The 21,162-nt window shown below is 45.1% G+C and overlaps 1 protein-coding gene and 1 long non-coding RNA gene across 10 annotated transcripts; one reads left to right on the top strand and one right to left on the bottom strand.

Annotated features, from left to right (window-relative positions):
• The first annotated feature begins 20 nt into the window (after window positions 1-20).
• Window positions 21-21,138, top strand: LOC120454274 (cation-independent mannose-6-phosphate receptor). Of its 8 annotated transcripts, none has more exons than XM_039639439.1 (18): window positions 21-106; window positions 496-573; window positions 648-734; window positions 1,057-1,273; window positions 1,331-1,488; window positions 1,563-1,846; window positions 1,907-2,054; window positions 2,112-2,233; window positions 2,299-2,411; window positions 7,108-7,562; window positions 7,733-7,846; window positions 13,999-14,145; window positions 14,525-14,704; window positions 14,765-14,891; window positions 16,546-16,613; window positions 19,656-19,926; window positions 19,998-20,128; window positions 20,340-21,138. In XM_039639439.1, exons 2-18 carry the CDS (start codon window positions 517-519, stop codon window positions 20,418-20,420), a joined length of 2,760 nt encoding a protein of 919 aa, XP_039495373.1. In that variant the 5' UTR covers window positions 21-106; window positions 496-516; the 3' UTR covers window positions 20,421-21,138. The 8 variants fall into 8 exon arrangements, with proteins under 8 accessions (XP_039495373.1, XP_039495376.1, XP_039495372.1 ...); XM_039639442.1 differs by having other exon boundaries at window positions 651-734; XM_039639438.1 differs by lacking the exon at window positions 21-106 and adding an exon at window positions 125-433.
• On the bottom strand, window positions 10,166-13,990 carry LOC120454276. Of its 2 annotated transcripts, none has more exons than XR_005616602.1 (2): window positions 12,671-13,990; window positions 10,166-12,510 (listed from the first exon to the last, which is right to left on the bottom strand). It is a non-coding gene; the product is annotated as an uncharacterized LOC120454276 (long non-coding RNA). The 2 variants fall into 2 exon arrangements; XR_005616601.1 differs by having other exon boundaries at window positions 12,591-13,990.
• Window positions 21,139-21,162: the final 24 nt, after the last annotated feature.

Genomic DNA, 21,162 nt, shown 5'->3' on the forward strand with positions numbered 1-21,162 from the left:
CCAGTGCTACCACACCGCCGCACAGCTCCGCCTCTTCCGAACCGCTGCTATTCGCCTGTTAACGTAAAGTAACAGCTTAAAGAGCCAGTGTTGTTTTTTTGACCAGGTAATTTAGCCGCTTACAAACAAGGTGTATTTAATGTGAAATTAGTCATTTTGCCAATATTGGTGTTCGTTGTTATAACTTGCGTGCAACTGCGCCGTCGCCTATTGTTATTTTGTTTTGTTTTGCTGCGCAAGGAAGAAAAATACATACAAACGAACAGCCGTGGAAAAATCGAAGCAGAGAGCCAATCGGAAAAGCAATAACAACTTGGCTCTCTCTCTTAACATAAACAGTTAGCTAGCTGGTGATAAGGGAAATCGAATTGTTTTTTGTTGCAAAAAGAAAACAAGGAACGCTGATCTTAAAGGTGGAATCACCAATAAAACAGTAAAAGAAACAAACTGCAAACGCTTTCCAGCGCTTTGACTCATTTTGTGACAATATTTCAGCGCCTGCAGGTGACCAAAAAAATGCGTTGCAGTTTGCACAAGGACTGCGCAGCTCCCACGCAGGAAAATTTTCGTCAGGTGGGATGATGATACATTGAAAAATCATTTAAATTGAAGCACAAAACTATACATTGCATTTATTCACATTTCAGCAGATGCGTTTCCGAATTGTGATTTCCCTGCTCTTGCTGCTTTTCTGCTGCGGCGAGAGTGTCGCCGCTGACGCAGCCGATCAGCTGGTAAGTGGGCGGTTGGTAGGTGGTGGGTGGTTTGTGTTCCGTGGGCGGGAAGTGGGCGGCGGGCGTTTATTTTGGGGCTGTTTGTTTGTTTTCACTGCGCACTTGTTGCCTTTTGGCCGATTCCCCGTTTAACGCCTCCCGCAATTGCATGTTTTTCGACCGCTTATCACTTCCAGTCTTTGTTGGCTGAACATTCGAATGACTAAGAAATCAATCAGCTGAATAATAGAGCGATTAAAGCTAGCGGAGCAGTTATAAAAAATATCTTTTGTTTGTTTTAAAAAAAAAATAAGAAATTTTTATATGCTTACTTTTCCATTAGCAATTTTCCACCACGGAATGTAAAATCAAGGAGCCCATTTACGGCAGCACCTTCGACTTCAGTGGCCTCCACTCGGACTTGGGCCATGTGGTGAAGAGCGTGAGCAATGGAGACGACCAATTCGAGTTCAATATATGCGGCAATCTTTCAAAAACCTGCAATGGCGAAAGTAATGTGGCAGCATGCCTTAAAAAACAGGGAAAGGAGCATGTTTTGGGTGAGTTGAACCGCACTTTATATGTATCTCATATGCTAAGATGCCTTTATTGTTCAGGTGTCCAGCATGAGTTGTTCTACAACCATGGAAAAATGTATCTGAAGTATAAGAGCGGCGCAAAGTGCGACAATGGCACTGCCGAAATTGCCAACTACCAGCTGCATGTCAGGCTCATTTGCGACTATACTTTGGATGCGCAGCCCATAACGGCTACCGTAAGGATTGGAATTTCTTACCTAAATACCATCATTCTAATTAACATACTAATATGCTGCTGTGCTTGTTCTAGGCCAACGATGGCTGTTCTTTTTACATCTCCTACAGGACGCCACTGGCTTGCCTTTCCATTCCCGATGGCCTGCAATCCAATAGTTGCAGAGTGGGGGACACCAAGTCGAATGGAACCTTCGATCTAATGCCGCTGAGTGATAGTAACTACCGCACTAGCAATCGTCAGGGTGCCATCTTTGTGATCAAAGTCTGTAAACCAGTGCTATATGGAGAGAACAGCATGTGTCCTGCCGGCAGCAGCGTTTGTCTATTTAATAACAAAACCACCAATCCAAAAGAACGGTGGGTAGAACTTTGATTAATATTGCTTGCAAGATATTAGTCAAAGGTTTTTCCCCATAGATTTATCAATTTTGGCAATGTACAAACGCATCCTGTGGTGGAGAATGGGCAGCTTTTGCTCAGGCATGAGTCCCCAACGCCCTGTGCCAAGAACTCCAGTGTAAACTACACCAGTGTGATTTACTTTAGCTGCGACAAGTTCATCAGGGTGCGTAGTTTAATGTTTCAGGTTTATGCTCATGTTAATCTTATATCTTCCGTTTAGAATGCCCATCCGGAGTTCGCGGGTCTAGGAGCTGATTCCTGCACCTACCAGTTCAACTTTGTAACGCCTTTGGCCTGTAATGATCTCAAACCGTGCACGGCCTTCACTTCCACAAATGAGCTGTGAGTTATCTATTTTCATAAGTATATTGAATCCACTTTAAGTCCCTGCTGTGCCCACTTAACAGGTTGGATCTGAGTTCGCTTAGCTCTAAGCCAGCTCACACTTTGCTTAAGGATGGCAAGAACTATACAATTGCAGTGTGCGCAAATGCTGGGGCGCCCTGTCTGGGAAATGGAGGTAAGTGGTCCCTTTGCGGACTGAAATATTAAAATAGATTTTTGGCCAAACCTATTCGTCACAAATGAGAGTCATAATTAAACAAGTTTAGGGAGACCGTAACCTGAAAAAGCTTTAAACCCTTTCGCCTCGATGGCTCTTGTTGTGCGGGATTAATGATTTTTTATTGCTCTTCTGCTCGAGTGGCTCTCATGGCCATAATCGTCTTCGCAACCGGAGAGGAATGCCGGAAAAAATGGGAAGGGCCCGGTCAAGTGTTGACCATTTCATCCGGTTTCCATTAAAGCGCACACGAGTGGCTCTTTCCGGGTTCCTCTACATCTGTTCATATACTCCATATACTCGCCCACTCGCACTTGTGTGTTGGCAGTTGTAAATGCCGTGGTATGATGATAATGATTTAGATCTGTGATGTGGTCCGTCATATATTTACATAATTTACGAGTCTGCATGTGTATATGCATGTGGGTTGGTCAGACCATTAAGCTCGCCAATCCTCCTATCCGTTGGCTATCCTTCCATTCCACGTGAAAATTCAATTTACATTTTTTTGACGTCAGTAATAAGCTAAACGCTTTCGACGGCCTTCTGATGCTCTGCGTTTTTTGATCAGTCTGCTATGAGTATATATTTATATATAATTTAATGTGTAGCTTAAACTTTAGATTGAAATTTAGCGAATTCAGCTCCTTCGTAACTTTAATATAATGTGTTGACTTAGGTGGATATGTGAAGCGTCTAACACTTTATAACTTCATATTATATATAGTTGGGTGAAGCGAAATATAAATATCAACACATGGTTTACCCTGCCAGTCCAGTGCATAATCCTACAGCACATAATGCCAGCATATCCGCAGCTTTGATATTTTTCTATTTATTTGCCTTGTATGCGCTGCATCAACATAGGGGACGTTTCGCCCTGGCAAATAACAACTTTTCCTGATGCGGGCCGTTGGCAAGTGAAACGTGTCTCGTTTTTCGGTAGCTGGTAGCTGGTATCTGGTAGTCATGGCACTGCTGCTCACGCAGAGCAAGGATGTGTATCTGGGTGTTCGCACTGGGTGTCCTGCATTCGTAGTTGACTGCAGACGCATATCCGTTGGCGCGTCCTTTTCGGTTGGCTGGCTCGCTCGCGGCTCACACAGACACACAGACGGCGTTGTGGAGGCGATACCATGGCCCACTGCTGGGCCTAAACAAATAAATAAGTGTGTGCTGTGCTGTGCTGCGTTGTGCACCCTTTTGCCAAACTGATGTCCAGGCCATGAGGCAGAGACCTACATGAAAATTTCATTTGTTAGGCAAATAGCAGACGCACACACATGCGCGAAAGTGGGGCGCAGGACGTGCCAGAGCTTTTGTAAACAAGCTGGCGCTTATATGCACTGCAAAAAATATATGACAATCTATCACGATGGTGCACATATATCAGTAACTAGAGAAAGATTTAGTATAGATGATATTTTCGTGGTCTCAACTACAATTCCTTGGATGCCAATGTAAAATATATTTATCTTAGTGTGAAAACTAACATACTTTTTTTTCCGGTGCACACTGCGGTGCACGTTCGCTGTTTGGCGCCCAGCTGACACTGGCAGACGGCATATTGCAGGCAGCCCAACTCATCCCACGATTGGGGCATTAAAATCTCCTGGTTTGCATAGCTGAATTCAATATTTGAAGGCATTTGGCAGGGGGCTTGGCCCTGGCCCACTCAGCAGCCTGCCACTGAGTTATGGCCACGCCCCCATACGAGGGCAAATCCCCACGCCCACCAAACTGCTGCTGCTGTTAATTGCTTATGCAGCATGCGTTTCCCTGTCATTTTGTGTAATTTTCATTTGCGATTTCGTTCTGCATTTCATATTTATTTATGGTGGGGGCGCGGAAAAATTTTCATTTTTGAAGGCTGTTGGTTGCGCTTTGGCCATATGCACTATGTACACCATGGGATATAATCAGGCAGGCTTCATTTAATTGCGCCTCTTCAAAATAATTGTCTAAACAAATTTAGTGTGGTTTGCAGTCTATAAAGGTATTAAAAACAGTGTAAACCTATTTTAACACGTGAAAATTAATAAAACATGATATTTCCTCTGTAACATTTTAGTAACAGTATATGCACATAATTTAATGATTGATTATGACAATATAATAATGGTTCAAATACAGGGCATTAAGAAGATTATGATTTTAATAATATTGTTGCTTATTTCTTAGTCTTAGATGTATAAATTTAAGATTTCTGTGTGGTTTTTGTGGTAGTTTACATTGAATAACATGCCCTATTTTGTGGAAATCTGGAGAGTATCAAATTCCAAGTGGCACAGCACTTTTGTGCTAGCTGTTTTTCTTGAGCGGCTGCTGCCGCTTTGTTTATAATTTCAATTTGCTGTTTTTATTGTTTTCGCATTTTACTCCTTTTTATGGGGGGGCTCCGGATGCCCAGGGTTCTCTGGTTATTTGTTTGCGCGCTGCTGCTGCTGGCGGGCAAATTCAATTTGGCCCCGAACTGGACAAAAACCGAACCGGTCCATGCTGATGCTCCTCCAGCTGCTCCTCCAGCTCCTCCTACTCCTGCCAGCCGTAACTAACACTTGCCGGCAGCTGTTTGGCCTGGATGCGCCATCTAAAATGGCATCAGGCAGCTACTAAATCGTTTTATATTTGTTTTTCTCCCTACTGCCGGGTTTTTGCCGCCCGCCGCTGCTGCCGGCTGATGGTCAATGTTTTTAGGGTTACTTTCGCCCTTTGCCTCGATGTTTTCTTATTGAAATTCAATTTGGCCCCCGGGTTCCACTTTTGGCCCTTTCGGAGGCGGCCTCGCTTTTTGGGCAACGAAATATTTTCGGTCATACCGCGCTGCCTTTCGCCTTATCAATGCCACAAAGTCAGCTCCTTATATTTAACCCTTCTCAGCAATAGGCGGAATTTAAACAATGTTTTGTTTCATGACCGCAATGCGAACCCCAAGGCGGCTTTGAGTCGAGATTGCATTGGAATTCAATTTGCGGGGGCTGTATTGTGTGTCGTTGTGTTTGTGACCAGGTCAATCTCGTTGGATAATCTTGACAAGGAAATGATTTTCACTCAAGGTGTGTGTGCGCAAGTACACATTCTGGACCGTATGTGTCACACAGCTGCGGTCGAAATAATAGCTCAAAGGAGTCTATAAAAATGCCCAATGATATTGTTATTCAAAGCTGTTTCAATCTTGTCTTGAGTTGAACTTCCATTGGTACACACACTATATGAAGCTTACATTTATATTTCTTAACAAACTGCAAGTTTAAACCATTTTAAAGCTGATGGGACTTTCCGCTCTGCGCTTGTCTGTTCAAATAAATCCTGAGAGGACGTCTTCTGTTCTTCTGGGTCTGTGGTCTGCTAAATTCAATTGCATTCTTCCGCAGGACACTAGCAGGTCCTGTTTGGAATATACATACATATGTATGTACGTATATGCTTACACTGGGTTATACAGAAGTACATACATATATTGTCACGCAGCCCCACAATGTCATTTATCAATTTAGTTGACAGTCGATTTCTTTTTCGATTTGCCAAAAGCCACCTCAATTGGTCTTTTTCTCATCGTTTTTTGTTATTTTCTCGTTGTTGGTCATGGCTCTTGATCCTTCTGTTCTGTTCTGCATGTGTGTGTGGATACTTGTCCGATGTCTGCAATAAAGTATAAAATTGTGGAAGGCGGTTGAATGGAGCTGTGGATGGGGGCACTGAGTGCAGAGTGATGGGGTCTGAAATTACCATACTCTAGTCAAATCACAATCACAATGCTGTCTGCTCTAGGGCGCTCAATCAAAATCCGGCAAATGTGAGTGACATTGCTCAAAATTGTTGGCTTGCAAGTGAAATGCTAGATGGTGGATCGAAATGGGAAGAGCCAGAAACTACAGCTGCAGGGCGAGTAGGAGATTCTGTTTATTTCCATAAAATTGGGTTGTCAGCAGGACGCTTTTAGCTATCCAAACAACTTAATGTTATTTCTAGCCAATTAAATCGGAAATTCCTTAAAAAGAAGTACATGAACCGAAGCAAATGTACTGGCATTTATGCATTGTGTGGTATTGATGTGTTCCCCTGTCCATTGTATCTGGATGCCACTCTGGAAAGGAGGCGACACTAAAAGCCTTCCGATTGCTTGGACATTCTCGCAGTTCGGGTACTGAAAAAATCCTCCTTGCAAGTTGACAAACAACGAGAACAATTAATTTTGGCTTTGATGTCCAGTCGCTTCTACTGCCGCTCCTTGTTATCCCTATTCCAGCCCTAAGCGGGTAACGCTTCATTTGCAGGACGTAGAAGTCCTGTGCTCAGCAGTGCACTGTCAGAAATAAGTGCACTTTAAGGTCAAGTAAATTAGTAAAAGTGCGAGTTCTTCAGGAGTAAAGAAGTAGGAGTTTCAGCAAAACGCGAATTCTTAAGGTGGTAATCTGAGTAGAGAAATTAGCCTTATTTAAGAAAAAACAAAAAGTGACTTTTAGACAATAGCCTAAAATTTGTTTGAGTGTGTTCAGTGAATGGCTAAGGTTTTTTCGCCCAGGATTTGCCGGCTATGCTCGTGTTTTGTTTGCCTTTCAGATGGTCTTTGTTTTTTCTTTCTGACTTTTTGGCACTTGGCGCCCAGCCGTGGAGCACTCAATTGATCCGTACGCTTCCCGTTCACTTGCAGGCGCTTGTTACGAGCAGAATTCCACGACCATCAGCCTGGGCAACTCCAACTCGCAGTTGCGTTTCAATCAGACCGGTTCGCTGTATTTGCTGTATGAGGATGGGGCCCAGTGCTCCACAGCAACGGGCATGCGGCGCTGGTCGACGAAAATCGAGTTTGTCTGTGCGAACAATGCCACCAAGGACAATGGAGTCAGCACTGCTGGCGGTAGCGATTCTTTGAAAATAATTGAGGACTCCAATTGTCAGCTGTTGATCCAATATCAGACGCCGCTTGCCTGCCGGGAGCCGATTAAATGCAAGGCAACCAGCTACGTGGACCACACAACCGATGGACTGGGCAGCAGCGGCGACGAGCTGATCGACCTAACGCCATTGATTAGCGCCAGCGACAACTACGAGGCACGAGTGGAGCTGCCGGCCAGCATGGAGCACCTGGTGCCCAAGACGACCAAGGTGAGCCGTTGTAGTCCCTGATTTCCCCACAGGCAAAAGAGACCTCCCCAAAAATACCATGCCAATTCTGAACGTAATTTGCTGGCTTTTGTCTTTGCCACTCAACTCAACACAGCCCAAACGAGGAGGACTCCGTTCCAATTCCGTTTCACCCTCTTATTTCTTTGCAGTTCTTTTTGAATGTGTGCCGTCCATTAGTGCCCAAATACCAATTAGGCTGTGCCGGCGGATCTGCTGCCTGCATGGCCAAAGTGACGGCCGCCGGCGCCCCCGAGGAGGAGCGTGTAAGTACCACACGAAAATCCACATCTGCACATACATATCCGCACAGCTGGGGGCAAGTAATTAGTAACACTACTCTTTGATTAGACACAAAACATTTACAAAGGCTAGCATAAGATAGTTTTATCTACAAAGCTAGCAAAAAGTTTGTTATATTTAGTTTGTAAAAAGTATATTTCATTCTTAGGTTAACATAGGGATAGGCTTCTAAGACATATTCCACTGAGCCCAGCTGTGTGTGTGCACACTTCAAAGGGGCACAAGGGGGACGCGGGTGTTTTGGCCACGTGAAGGAAAGCAGCTTATGTGCTTAAAACTCTTTGTATGCATGTAACGTTTTGGGAGGAATGCGCGGGGATCGCTCGTAATTTGAGTCACTCCCACTACGTATTTCCACCTCATAAACGCCTCAATATGCTCGTGGCTCCTTTGGTCAAATGCCCAAAATTGCGGTGCCATTCATGCATTAAATATGCAGCAATCTAATTGCTAAGCTTCCCCCACAACCCACTGGCCAAGTGAAAAAACCATAAAGCTCCCGCCCAGCCCAACATACTTGGGTGCCCAGGGGACTGACCAGTGGATTTGCTAGCTTCATTAAGAGGAACCTCCCACCTCCAAACTACAAGCACGAGCCTCGAACCTCGAACCTCGAACCTCGTACTGGCGGACTGGGAATTCGTATTCGGACTCACACTGTCTGCCGTTGACAGCGGCCAAAAGTTGTTTAATGCCAAAAATCTCCTCGCTGAGCATGTGGTCCCAGCAACTGTCCAACTCTGTGGGGTTTTCGGTGCCTAAATACTTAAGCCCACAAAAGTATGCAATGAAATTTGCCCGAATCCAGATTTCACCCAGAACCACAAAATGGTCGAAAAAAAAAAACACTCCCTCTTCTATTCGTAATACCTAACGCTGGGTAAAATCTTTGCAAATGAATGAGATAATTGGAGGGGATTTGCTTGGACTCAATAATTCATACATTTTTCCATTAGGCCATACCACACACACGTATAGAAAAAAATGGGTCTGATTTAAGCCGGCGTATGCTTTAAATTCCCACTGGTAATTTGAACTTGAAAACTCGGTATTTTTCTGGAAAAATGTGCAAATGTGAAATGATAATAATTCAACTGCTGAATTCAATTTACTTATTGTTTGCGTGCCGCCTTGAATGCGTGTCCTTCGCGGCTTTCAGCAGCTTGAGTTTCGGCTTAGTGCCAGGTCGTCTTTGTTGTGAAAGTTGGATGAATTATGGGGCTCCCCGCCAAGTTGCCCCGCCAACCGCACTCGCCCCACTTCAATCAGCACAATAATTGCATGCGACAATGGATGCATGCCAAGGGTGGAGGCAATCGCTCTTGCCACTGCATTTTCCGTATTTTCCGTATGCCAGGCCCAAAATGTCGACCTCGTGCCCTCCGACCCCGCGTTGTGGCACCTTCCGGCTCTAACTTTTATCACAAGCTGCACAAATTTCCCGGGTGCAAAAACATTGTTCAAGCTGCTAAAAAATAAGCACGTACGCGTTGGAAATGGCTATGCTCTGGAGTTGGAAGCGGAAAGTACGGATAGGAGGCAGTTAAGTTGCCAGCAACTGTGGGAACCAAAGCAGTGGCAGCCCCATAGGGGGTTTTTAAAGATAAAAACATATTTTATGCTCTTTAGTTTTAAAAAGCATATAATTCAACTATTAATAGCTTAATACGGTAAACAGTTTGATGCTTGACTCCTTTCTTAGTTTTCTTAATTTGTTTTCAAACCCCCCTAAGCAGGTGTAGGGTACCCCCGCCACTGCTTGTAATGGCTGCAGGGGGTCGCAGTTTTGTGGCTGGCAGCACGCGAGTGAAATATGTGAGCATAACGTAAGGTCAGTCAACGTAACGTCGCGCTACGTAACGAAACGGAACGGAACGAACGGAAGGAAATGGCAGAATGCGGCTTGGGGGGTAAAATATCTGTAAAAACAGCTTTTAGCGGCCAGCAGCATCCATGTGTGTATGTGTGTGTGTGTGAGGGGGCAAGAAAGGAGGATGGGGAGCAGGAGAAGGGGGGTGTGCCTACCGGCGACGTGCCCTGTAAAGCATTTCCGCTAGCGGGGATGCTTCAGTGGGCGGTTGGGCAGATGGTTGATGGGCGGATGGGCTTTTCTATGTGGCTCCAAATGGGTGGCGGCTTAAAGTGCCATCGGCTTTGTTTTCATGCCGCTAGCCTGGAAATAACGCAGTCATGGCAAATATATTTTTATAAAAATTCTATTGATGTATTTTCGCAGCTAGCTGTCAGTAAATCACAGAAAACTATTTGAAATATTCAGCATATGCGGTATTCACTTTTAAAATTATATTTATATTATAAAAGCAATAACTAGTTTCACAATCAATTCAAATTAACTACCTAAAGTATGCACTACTCAGCATTTCGTAGTATCTTGAAATGTGGCAACCGTTAAAGTAAAAAATATAATGGTGTTCATAGATTGCAAAGAATCTAGCTTACTCTTCAACAAAAAAAAAACAAAATGGAAATCATATTTCTCGGTGTACCTTTTGGTGGTGCCCCCAACCCTGTTTACATTTTGCGCCACGTTTTGCATTTTGAAAATGCTTCGTTTCCAGAGCATTTCGTGTGCGGAAACGGAAATGTGCTGCTCGTAGCTGCTGACGCGCACTTGAACGGACCCCAACCGCCAGTGCTCCCCATCCCGATTGGTGTCCCTGCTCCTCCTCCTGCTCCGCCTCCTGGCCAGGCCCACTCATTGGCAGTTGTCGAACGTTGTCGCCTGCATTGGCATCTTGGCATCTCCCCAACCGAACTCAACCCAAAGCTCCCCTCTCTTCAGCCGTTATCGCATGCACATATTTTAATGTGCTGCCATTGCATATCCCCAGGCTAACAGCTACAATGGAAAGAAGCATTGCTGCATCCTGAAGGGGATTCCATTAACCCACTGTGCACAAAAGAGCTCCGGTTAGTTTTTGGGGCTGAGTAGCATGAGATAGTAACTTGAGATAAATTAGTAGCAATTTTATGTTATTAATATTACCGAAAAACTATAATAACTATAAAATCTTCCTCAGAAGTTATTCAATATATTTTTTAAAAGCTTAAGCGCTTTAAAAAGATTTAGCTTCTTGAATGTCCTTTTTCTGGTACATAATCTAAATATAGTTTTGGTAGTTCGAAGTGCTTTCTTGCTTTAAAGCCTTTAGTGGTTTTTAGTGGGTTAAGCAGCTGGCACTCCAGACATTTGCCGCCTGGTGCGCTTGACTTAAAGGAAGCCCCGGATCAGCGACACGTTTGATTTTTACTGGGAATTTCGGCTTGGATTGCTGCGAGTGCGAGTGCGAGTGCGAGTCAATTCATTGGCATGCAGGGACTCCATTGTCAACTCGATGGGGGCGTTTGACTTGTGCCAGTGCAAATTTGGCAACGGGCATGTGACTGGCATGGCAATTGGCCCCCACTCCCAGGAGCCATTACCCCGGTCCATCTTCTCCTCTCTCCCCTCATCTCATCTGCACTCCTCTCTAGCTTGCGGTGGATGCATCTCCATTTGCATTTGCATTTGCACTTCCGACAATAACCACAAAATCGTCAAAATGGCTGCCGATGGGGTTCTTCGCCCCATCAAATCGGATTAATAACGAAATTGATCAAATTGTTGTGCAAACAGCTGAATGCCTTGCCAGCAGCATCTCCACAATGCGGGCTTTAGCTCGTCCCGCCTTCGTCCTTCTCGTCGCCATTGTGCTTATTGTTATCCCAGTTATTGTCCTGGCCCTCAATGTCATGCCTCTCCTGCCACTATTGTTGTTATTGTTGTAGTTCCATGGATTCCTGTGAATTTCTGTCTCGGCCAGGCTATAATGTCAATGCGACCGCAGGCGAGATGACCCGCCCATTCGGCCCATTCCACGATCCTGAATCCTGAATCCTGAGTGGGAGTCCTTTTGCGCTGGCATGTTTCTAGCGAATCGCTGAACTTGCGGAAATCTTTATTGCTTTTCAACTCGGACATGGCCTTGTTATTTTTTCCTTCGGCAGGCTTCGATTTGAGTTAGAAAACTATATGGAGGTTCACAAGTTAACAAATGTCCTTGATTGTAGGATTCCCTTGCGTACTTAACTTTTTGTAATATTTCCAATACGCCTAAGGCGTTTCAACTCACTGTTCATTTCACTGCATCATATCATTTCACCGCTCCTTGTACAATCAAGCCAAATAAGAAAGTAAAAGCATTCCCTTACAAAACGGAACAAAACGTAAAGGATAAGCTGCCTCCGCCTCCATTGTTTTGCCACTAATTAGAAGCAGCTTCCTAAATAAATGTCGTGTCCTGAAATCCTTTTGAGAATCCGAAACAGTTCTTTTAATCTTTCGCCGCCACCTTCCCGTTGCTCTGCAGCGCATTAAAGTTTTCGATTTGTTTGCCTGGCTGGGCCAAAGATTTTCCAACAATCAAGTCAAGATTTTCTTCTTGTTTTCCTGTCCCTTGTTGTGAGCTTGGCCTTGCCTGGCCTCGTGTCCTTTTGTGTGAGTGTGTTGTGTTTTTTTTTGTGCAACTCATTTATTTGTATCTGCAAACAATTAAGTTACTTTCAGTCTGGCCGGCCAGTCGTCGCTGGCATTTCGTTTTCCTTGTTTTTTTTTGTCCTCTTATCCCTGAGAGGAAAGTTTTGCGAAACTTAAAAAAAATAATCACAAATATCCAGGCGCACGCACACTGGCAAACGGAAACATACAGAGAAGTTACTCGCTTGTTCAAATGCGATAAGAAAGTTTTTCAATAAATTTTGCACAGCTAGCTACTGGGAAAACTTACTGCCGAGCAGCACCGTTTGCCCCTGTGTTTTAAGTCAGTAAGCTGGCGCCGACAAAGTCCCCTCAATGTGCTCCATTTCCCTCTGCCTGCTCAGTTTCGTAGCTCCTCAGATCCTTACGCCTTTCTATAGCCTGCTCCAATGCTAATGAGATTTCTCGACTGAAGGTCAGGCCACGTTGCTCATCCCTGTCGCAATCTCGTTGTGTATTTGCTGATGGCGCATTAGCTGCGATTTTGATTTTCAAATGGATTCTCAAAAGGGATGGACTCACACAGGGACGAACTGGGACGAACTGGCCAGTGAAACGGCCAGCAATAAATAATAGAGCAAACTGCTAAAACATCGCCTGAGCTGCATACGAAATGAGTTCGGAGCAAAAGAGCTTGGCACTGGAGCTCCAGCTCCTAATACGTTTAAGATGAGACGACAACATGTGCAACGCTTGCCGCCATCGACCTTGTTGACCCGAGCATAAATCTTGTGCCACTCGAACGCCAATGCACTCTTCCTTCTTCCCCCCTGCTCCCCTGCTCCCCTTTTGCCGCTTCCCCCACCAGATACTCTCTTACAGGACCAGCTATCCCTGCTTTTTGCGCATTAAGCTCACGTCGTTGGCCGGCTAGTTGGATAGCTGGCAGCGTTTAAGCAGCCTGATTGCCAATAGCAGCAGTTAGCGTGCTCCATCGATGGGGGCAGCAGCAACAGCTGGCCAGGCGACGAACTAGTCAAAGGCTCTCCCGATTCTAGAGTCTTTGGAAATACTATTATATACTAGTTCATGAAGCATTTTAGAAATAAGTATATTAAACTCTTTAATGGATACCCCAAAGGCAAAAGGGTTAGTCTGTATTATTATTTTTACTTGGGATACTCTTAATTCATATGTGTGTACTAGCATAATATAGAAGCTAACATAGAAGGTATATACTATCTTCATAGGAAGTAACTCTAGTTCGTTTTGGTCGGGTGCTCGGTGCCATTGAACTATCCATTAAATTGTCGTTTGTGCTGACTGGCACCAGCATGTCCTGCTGGCTCTTGGCCATGCCAGTTATCATCGCATCGATGTGCCGGCCACTCCACACTGAATCCGACTGATTCGTTGTTGGTTGGCCTGGAGACTCGAGACTGGAGACTGCAGACCGACGACAACGATAGCAACAAGCAGAAACCGCCAGGAGGGGCTGAAGGCGACACAGGAACACAGGAACGTGTGCGTGGCTCAGACAGGGATTTCGAGTTATTTGCCGCAATCTCAGACATAAAGTTAAACATTTCGCTTTTTCCGAGGTTCATTCAAGCTCCTCTTACTCCGTCTCGTTCGCAGAGCATGGGTTTTCCGCTGGTGTCACTGACGCAACTGAATCGCACCTTCGCCGAGCTTCTTTACTTAAAGGGAGACCCCTGTCCCAGCGACAACACCACGGAGCTCTCCACGCACATCCTTTTCAACTGTGATATGCGTACCGGTCGGGTAAGTACACTGCTCAAAATCACGCATTATATGCTGCAACTATGCTTAAGTTATTCATTAATTAGAAGGAAACATTTAATACTAATTAATTGTACCTTCCAATTTGATTTGCCATTACTGAGCTCATGAAATATTATATATACTTAAGTACGTGCAAATTTTATTTGTGTAGTCCGTTACGGAAAATTGCACATTCAGGGCTTTTTGCAGAAGGAATCGCCATTTGGCAGGGTTTTCTGTGGACATTAAATGACTGTGTGGCAGCAGCATATATGCGATTATTTCATGGCCACTGGTCCCATTTCTGTAGCAAATTGCAGCATGCACCTAATGGTTCCACCACCACCTTTCCACTTACTCTTTACTCCTCCATTTTTAGGGACAGCCCGTGCTGCGTTCGATTGAGGACTGCGCCTACCGCTTCGAGTGGGCCACCAATGTCTTCTGTCCGCCGCACGAGTGCATCTTCAGTGCGGACACCTGCGATCTGGTGCACGACGAGCTGGGTCGGCGTTTCAACTTCAAGAGTGCGCCGTTCACCAAGGATGGCCAGATTGAGGTGAGTCGAGCTGAATGGCTGTTGGAGTGAGGACTGTAAATTGCACTTTTCCGCCTGCAGATTGACTACAACGCCACAAAGATGTCGGTAAACATTTGCGGAGAGCATCGCAAGGCGATGACGGACTATTCGCAGGCGCTGGTCAACATATTCTTCACACACGAGTCGCCTAATTGCGGTCGGGAAGGTGAGTGGTCCTCTTGAAGCAGTCCGGCTAATTCGATTTACATATTCCGGTGCTTCGGCTTAAGGAGCGGGAGAATCCGCGTTGTCGCTAGTCGCTTGTCACTTCCGTTTCCGTTTCCGGTTCCGCTTCCCTTTCCGCTGGCGCAACACGCGCGCATTGCCGCCATTTTGTTTGAATTTCGCTCGCCCTTTTTTTTTTTGCCCCTTGTTTTTGGTATGCTTTTGGCTGTTTTGTGTGAAAACGTAGCAATCGCATTAGATTTGGCATACAGCCCAATGCACTTTCCGTGCCGGGCACTTCTTGCAACACCCCACCATTTGGATCCTCGCGGCATTTTATCGCGTAATTTTTGTCGCTGGCACTCGCGATTTTTTTCTTTTTTTTTTTTTACAGCGGCGCCGTTCTTGCAACTTCTACATTTTCGGGTAGCCGTTTGCTTTCATACCAAGATTCTTTTTGTTCATCTGCGAGCAAAGTGCTTGAAATTATACAAGAACAACGAATTATACAAAAAATATCAAGCAAACGAAAAAACTGTCTGCGAGATAATGCGGTAAAATAATCTTGCTGCACTTGGGGAAAATCTCTCTTTTTCTCTGGCGCTTTTCCTGTTTTTTCTATACATTTCATTCGTTTTTTGTTTGGTTGATGTGATACTACTGCATGAATATTTAATGCATGCAGAGCGCAGACAGTTGGATCGCACAGGAGGTGGGTGTTTGGATTTGGGTTTGAGTTTTTTTTTTCTTTCTGTGGGGGCTTAAAAGGCATCCGGCTTCCACAGCCGAGATTTCCCCCGAGCCATCGGGGTTAGCTGGCTTGTATTCGCACAATGATTTTTATTCGAGCCATTGCATGGCACTTAAAACTTTGCTATTAAAACGAAAAAGTTTTTATTTTGACAAATAAAACTGACGACGATTTAATTATGACACATTTCCATTGTCTTCAGTCCTGGCCGTAAAATGGTATTATTTTAAAACTCTGTGTGCGGCACACAAACTGTTTCGCCATTGTGGGACGACAATGCGCAATCTGCAAACGATCAGACAATTTTAATATGCCCAGTGACAGGCGTTGGCAGATACCATAATTCTGGGTGGCTGCCGGGGGAGGAGGAGATGGTCCCGGGATAGCCCAAATCCCAACGAGTTGTAGATTTTGTGTGGCTTTGCGACCGAAGCTGAAGGCTTTGATTACCCCGCTCCATCCACACTCAAATATACCCATTTGACCGACAACAGTAGCAGCCTGACCCTGCTGGAATCCAGGACAACTGGCCGGAGCAGGAGAAGGAGCAGGAGCAGGACCAGCAGCAGCAGCTGAAGCTGTGTTGTCGTCTGTGGTGATAATTATTTTTGGCTTTTATGCGATAACTTTGCAGTGTCCAGGCCCAATCCACTTTGCCTAACCCCCTTGTGCTCTATGCTGTATCATTTCAAATTTTGATAAGGATATTCGTACTGTGTGTGTGTAAGGATGTCTGCCTTTGTCTGTGCCATAAAAGTAGAAAGGCTGACTTTCTGGATCCCTGCTGTGTCGCTGCTTTTGTTCGGCTTTATTAGGGTTAAGATTGTTTTGAATTGAGGGGTACATTTGAACTAATTAAAGTGCTCTCGGAACTAATGCCCTATTATGTTTACACTCCTTGCAGGCACGATGAACGTCCAGATTCGGCTGATATGCAGCAACCAGACGGAGAGCAGCAGCACCATCTCGAGCGTAAGTACAGTGTACTCTATGTATTCTCCCACCTGAATCGGTTAGCATGGCATCTGCTGCTTATTCTTGGCTTCTTCAAGGATTTCAAAAAGTGTAGCACGATTTTCAGCGCTGTGCTAAATGCGCAGCAAAGAAACACAGCGGGAATGGTAACTTTGGGGATATATCACATGCTTTTTCTTTTAATGCTTTATCATATAATACTACAGCATTTATGTATCAGTTCAATGTTTTGAAAGCTTCTGTGCACATAATGAGAATGTAAAAGGGGAATGTGTTACAAATTTGTAGAATTATTAATATAATTTTGCTGGCCAGCTGCACAGCAAGGGTACACGAAGTGGGACTACCTGGAGTTATTTTTCTTACCCTTTGCTTTTCGGCTGCTTTGTGAATGCGAAACAAGAAATCTTCGCAGTCGGCAGGTCGGTGGGTCCGTTCTCAAAGTCTCGCCACAAGGCACAGAGCTTGGGCTTCAAAGCGAAAATGTAGGAAATATGTGTGCGCAAAAGGGCAACAAGGGACTAACTGACGCAGCAGCAATGCCACCTTAAAAAGTGGGTGGTTGGGTGGCGACTAAGGCTGTGGGTGGTTAAGGTGGTTGGGCATTGCAGGTCAGGAGCTGCGGAGCGGCGGAGCTCAGAGCTCGGAGTGCGGCAGGTATCCTTTGTTATGCTTACCACTTGGCAATCGGCTTTGCCTGTGCATCTTTCTCATTTCAGCCCTTCTCGGCGTGGCTGTGTCATTTGTCTTTTGTCTTTTCATATTTTCTGTTTTTGCGGTTCGCTTTGCATTTCTTGCTTCTTGTCTAATACCTTCCACCAGCTCAGCTCTTAGCTGCTGGTTGGAGCTTTTGTTTCCCGAGCTCATTCGTGTCGCCCCACGTCTTTGTTGTCATCAATGGGATGTGCAGGTGCTCCAAAATGGGGGATCAGATGTAGAGATATGCACGCATTGTTCGCACTGTGACCCCTTCGTTTATTGACCAGATGACCCTTGCACTTTGGTGGTAGTGGTATAAGCCAAGGATTGCCATGCCAGCAGGCAGACGAGTCGCTCGGTCCGGGGTAAATTAAATTACATGCCATACACGCCTCTCATGCTGCACCTACGAGAGTGTGCACGTGTGTGTAATAATATAATTAAGTTGCATTTGCCTGCAGCACTTTGACTAATGACCAAGGATCCGACTTTGTTGTGGCTTCTCTGGAAGGCAGCATCATTAGTATGCAGGCCCGACTCTCTTTAAGCTAATTAATAATTGTTTGTTTTGCTTGGGCGACAATTAACCGCAGGTTGCAGAAATATTTCCCCATTTTGCCAAGCACAATACATCGTAATTAGTGGACCAACTGCAATTGCATTAGTCGCCGTCCGAAAAACGTTTTGCAATTAGTGCTTGAGGTCGCTGCCCCTCGCCCCCTGCTCACTTTAACATCCAATGAGGGATTGGATGGGGTACCCCAAAAACGCCAAAAACACTCGACGGTCATCATTACGCCGCATTTTAGTCCATTACGCAAAAATTACGCCCGGAGATGCGTTGCTGATTGAAAATATTTGCCGGTCCATTTTCTAGGTCGATAGTTGTCGATTTTATGTTTCACTCCGTCGCGACGGACAGCTGGACCCAAATTTTGGCGTCCTGTTTTTGGCTTCGCTTTTCCATTTGTGGCACCAGGCAATTGACCCAAATTTAAACCGGCTGCAAGCTGTTTGCCACCACCAACAAACGTTTCCAAATGCCGTCGCCATTGGGGGTGATGTCACAGATGCGGGCCGTCGCCTCTGACACCCCATAGTACACCTCCCACATCCCGACATCGCATTCTCCACATACCCGCTCCCAAAATCCCACTGGCCAAAACCCCTTTAACCGACTGTCGTCTACCAACAATCGAATGTAGTTTGGTTTGGGCTGCCACTCGTGTGCATGTATTATCCGATGATGTTAATTGCTTGACACGCTCTCTGGGATCTTTAATATTTCCATTTCCATTTCCGAGTAGTTCCAGACAGCTAATACATCCGACTAATTTAGCTCACTCAACAGGTTAAGCCGAACAAGATGTTCTGGTCAGCTTGGCAGGGAAGTTGAAATGGGGGAAAAAGAAAAGCTAATCGCTGGAAGTACACAACACGCTTTAATCCTTGGACTGCAAAGCGGAAAATAGCGTTTGCTGCTACACTTTAAAAATAAGTGTGCAGTGAAATGCTAAAAAAATAAGCTTATAAGCAATATCTTGAAATGCTGGAGTCTGCTTACTATATTTGATTGATAGATTAATTTGTGGTTTTGCATAAAACTTGTTTAAATAGTCGACTTTAGAAATACGAATTTATTGGCAGTGTATGTGTGCATTTATAGCAAACTGTATATATGCACAACGAAGGACAACTTTTGGGCAGCAACAAAAAGGAGCTGTGTACATGGTTCCTGGCACTGCAACTGGCAGCGGCGCTGTTGGAAAATTAGCGATTCAATGAAATGGGATTTTAAATGGCTGCAAACTTTTTAATGCGTTGCCCCCTTTCCGCCTCGTTTGTCCCCTGTTCCCGGTTCCAACCACACCACCTAGTCACCCGATTCTCCTCGCGGACATGTTCGTGTCTGGTGCGGCGCCTCGCCGTGACGGGAAAGTTTTAGCCATCTCGCCATCCAACCATCCAGGCAGCCAGCGAGCGTTTTTGCCTTGCCACTCGCAGTTGCCAGTTGCAGTTGCGCCGCAAAAGTTTTTAAATTATGCGCACATTTGCTGTTTCATTTTGCAGTCGCTGGTCGCGCCGGAAATGGTCTTTGGGTGAAAGTGTTACACAGCAGCAAGGGTTTTCCTTTTCTTTCTATGTTTTTTTTTTTCACCAAAGCAGCAGGATGCAGGCGGAAACAAGCAGCAAGCAGTTGTTGCGCCACGAATTTGCGCCGGAGTTCAGTCGTATTTTACTTGGAATTTATGCCCCCACACCAATATCAATTTATTTATTTATTTTTGCCCAGCCCTTAATGAAGAAAGTTTCTAATTACACAAATCCGCTTTCTTGCAGGACCAGCAATGCAATTTGCTTTATGTGCAGCGAACGCCGAGCATCTGTGAGTTCCTTTCCCTTGGCGCGACCCAGCAGGATCTCGTATCCAATGGCTCCACGAGCAGTAGCACCAGCAGTACAACCAGCGGTACCTCCACCACCACCAGCAGCCCCCCTGCACGGGCATCGCCAGCGGGTAAGCCAACCAAGGCGGCCACGTCGACAACGACAACAACATCTGGTCCCGATCCGGCGGCTACTCCCATTGGGCCAACGGCGTCCGTGGGCAGTAAGTGCAGTTGGGCCCCACCTCCTTAATAATCCGTCACTTATCCGCCCCGTTGTCCCCGCTCTTTTCAGCCATCCTGGGGGCCATTCTCTCGGTGACCTTCTGCGTGACGTGCCTGGGCCTGTTGGCCTTTTCGCCGGCGCGGAGGCAGCGCGTCCGCCGACTCTTCCGGCGCAGCAACTCCGCGGTGCGATACTCCCGGGTAAGTCACCAGAAAATTGATAAATTTCTCAACATTTTGTGTGCGTGTGTTTAAGCAATGGGTTTCATTGTTGGAGTTACATTTTGCAGATACCTTTGCAAATATACATTGTTGAACATTTGAAAACATGTTGTTGCGTTCTTTTTTGATTATTTCAACGTTTGTTTTCGTTACTTAATTTATTTTTGTTCTGCTCATCGTTCCATTGCAGGTGCAATCCAATGAGGAGGCCAACCTACTTTTGGAACCCAATGGAGAGTTCACCGAAAGCGATGACGACATGCTGCTTTAGGTGGGCCCAATCTAAGCCAAGTCGTCGTCGAACGCCTTGTTCGCCATTAGGATGATGGGGCTGGGGCACATGGTAGTTAGTTAAAGTCGCGAGAGATCCCAAAGTGAGTAACATAGGACACCAAAGAAGACATTACTGAAAACTGGAACTGATTGTGAGCTAAACAAAAAACAATTGAAAACTAAAGAGAACCGTAGTAGGCAAGTAGGGATAGGATAAGGAGGTGAACTGCTGATATAAAACTGTACAATACGCGAAGGCAACAACGACGACTTACGAAAACCAATTACTGGAACCATATATATATACACATTATATATTTTATATACCCTTCGTATGTAAAGGAAAATCCCGAACCTAACCCGTACCTATAGCTATAGTTGAATGCGGCCTGCATTCGCCAGAGAATTGCAAAGGACAATTGCTTAAATCGTATTTTCGCTGAGGGCTAATCCGTATAATCCGTGTAGCGCAGCAGCTTTTTCCTTCCATTAAATATGTGATTTCATATTTAACATTTTCAAGTGCAGCTTCTAAGTGGTATTCCTTTGAAAAGATTTGTATTTTACTCTAAGGCTATCTGTACTTACATTTTTGTTTGCGTCTTGTGTTGTTTTTAGTTCAATAAGGCGAGCCACAATTTAAACGGCTGAGTGTACACTTTTAAATGTATACATAATAAAATCTAAAACAATATATTTGAATCCATTCACTGTTATATCTTACCTTTCTGTTACCTTGG

This window comes from Drosophila santomea, chromosome 3R (assembly GCF_016746245.2).
Source record: "Drosophila santomea strain STO CAGO 1482 chromosome 3R, Prin_Dsan_1.1, whole genome shotgun sequence".
Classification (NCBI taxonomy): Eukaryota; Metazoa; Arthropoda; class Insecta; order Diptera; family Drosophilidae; genus Drosophila; species Drosophila santomea.

What these genes read in the sequence shown, in the direction of transcription:
- LOC120454274 (XM_039639439.1), top strand. Translation starts at nt 517, where the DNA reads ATGCGTTGCAGTTTGCACAAGGACTGCGCAGCTCCCACGCAGGAAAAT. An exon ending in CTGACGCAGCCGATCAGCTG is followed by an intron (nt 735 to 1,056) that starts GTAAGTGGGCGG and finishes CTTTTCCATTAG; the next exon opens with CAATTTTCCACCACGGAATG. An exon ending in GTGATATGCGTACCGGTCGG is followed by an intron (nt 14,146 to 14,524) that starts GTAAGTACACTG and finishes CTCCATTTTTAG; the next exon opens with GGACAGCCCGTGCTGCGTTC.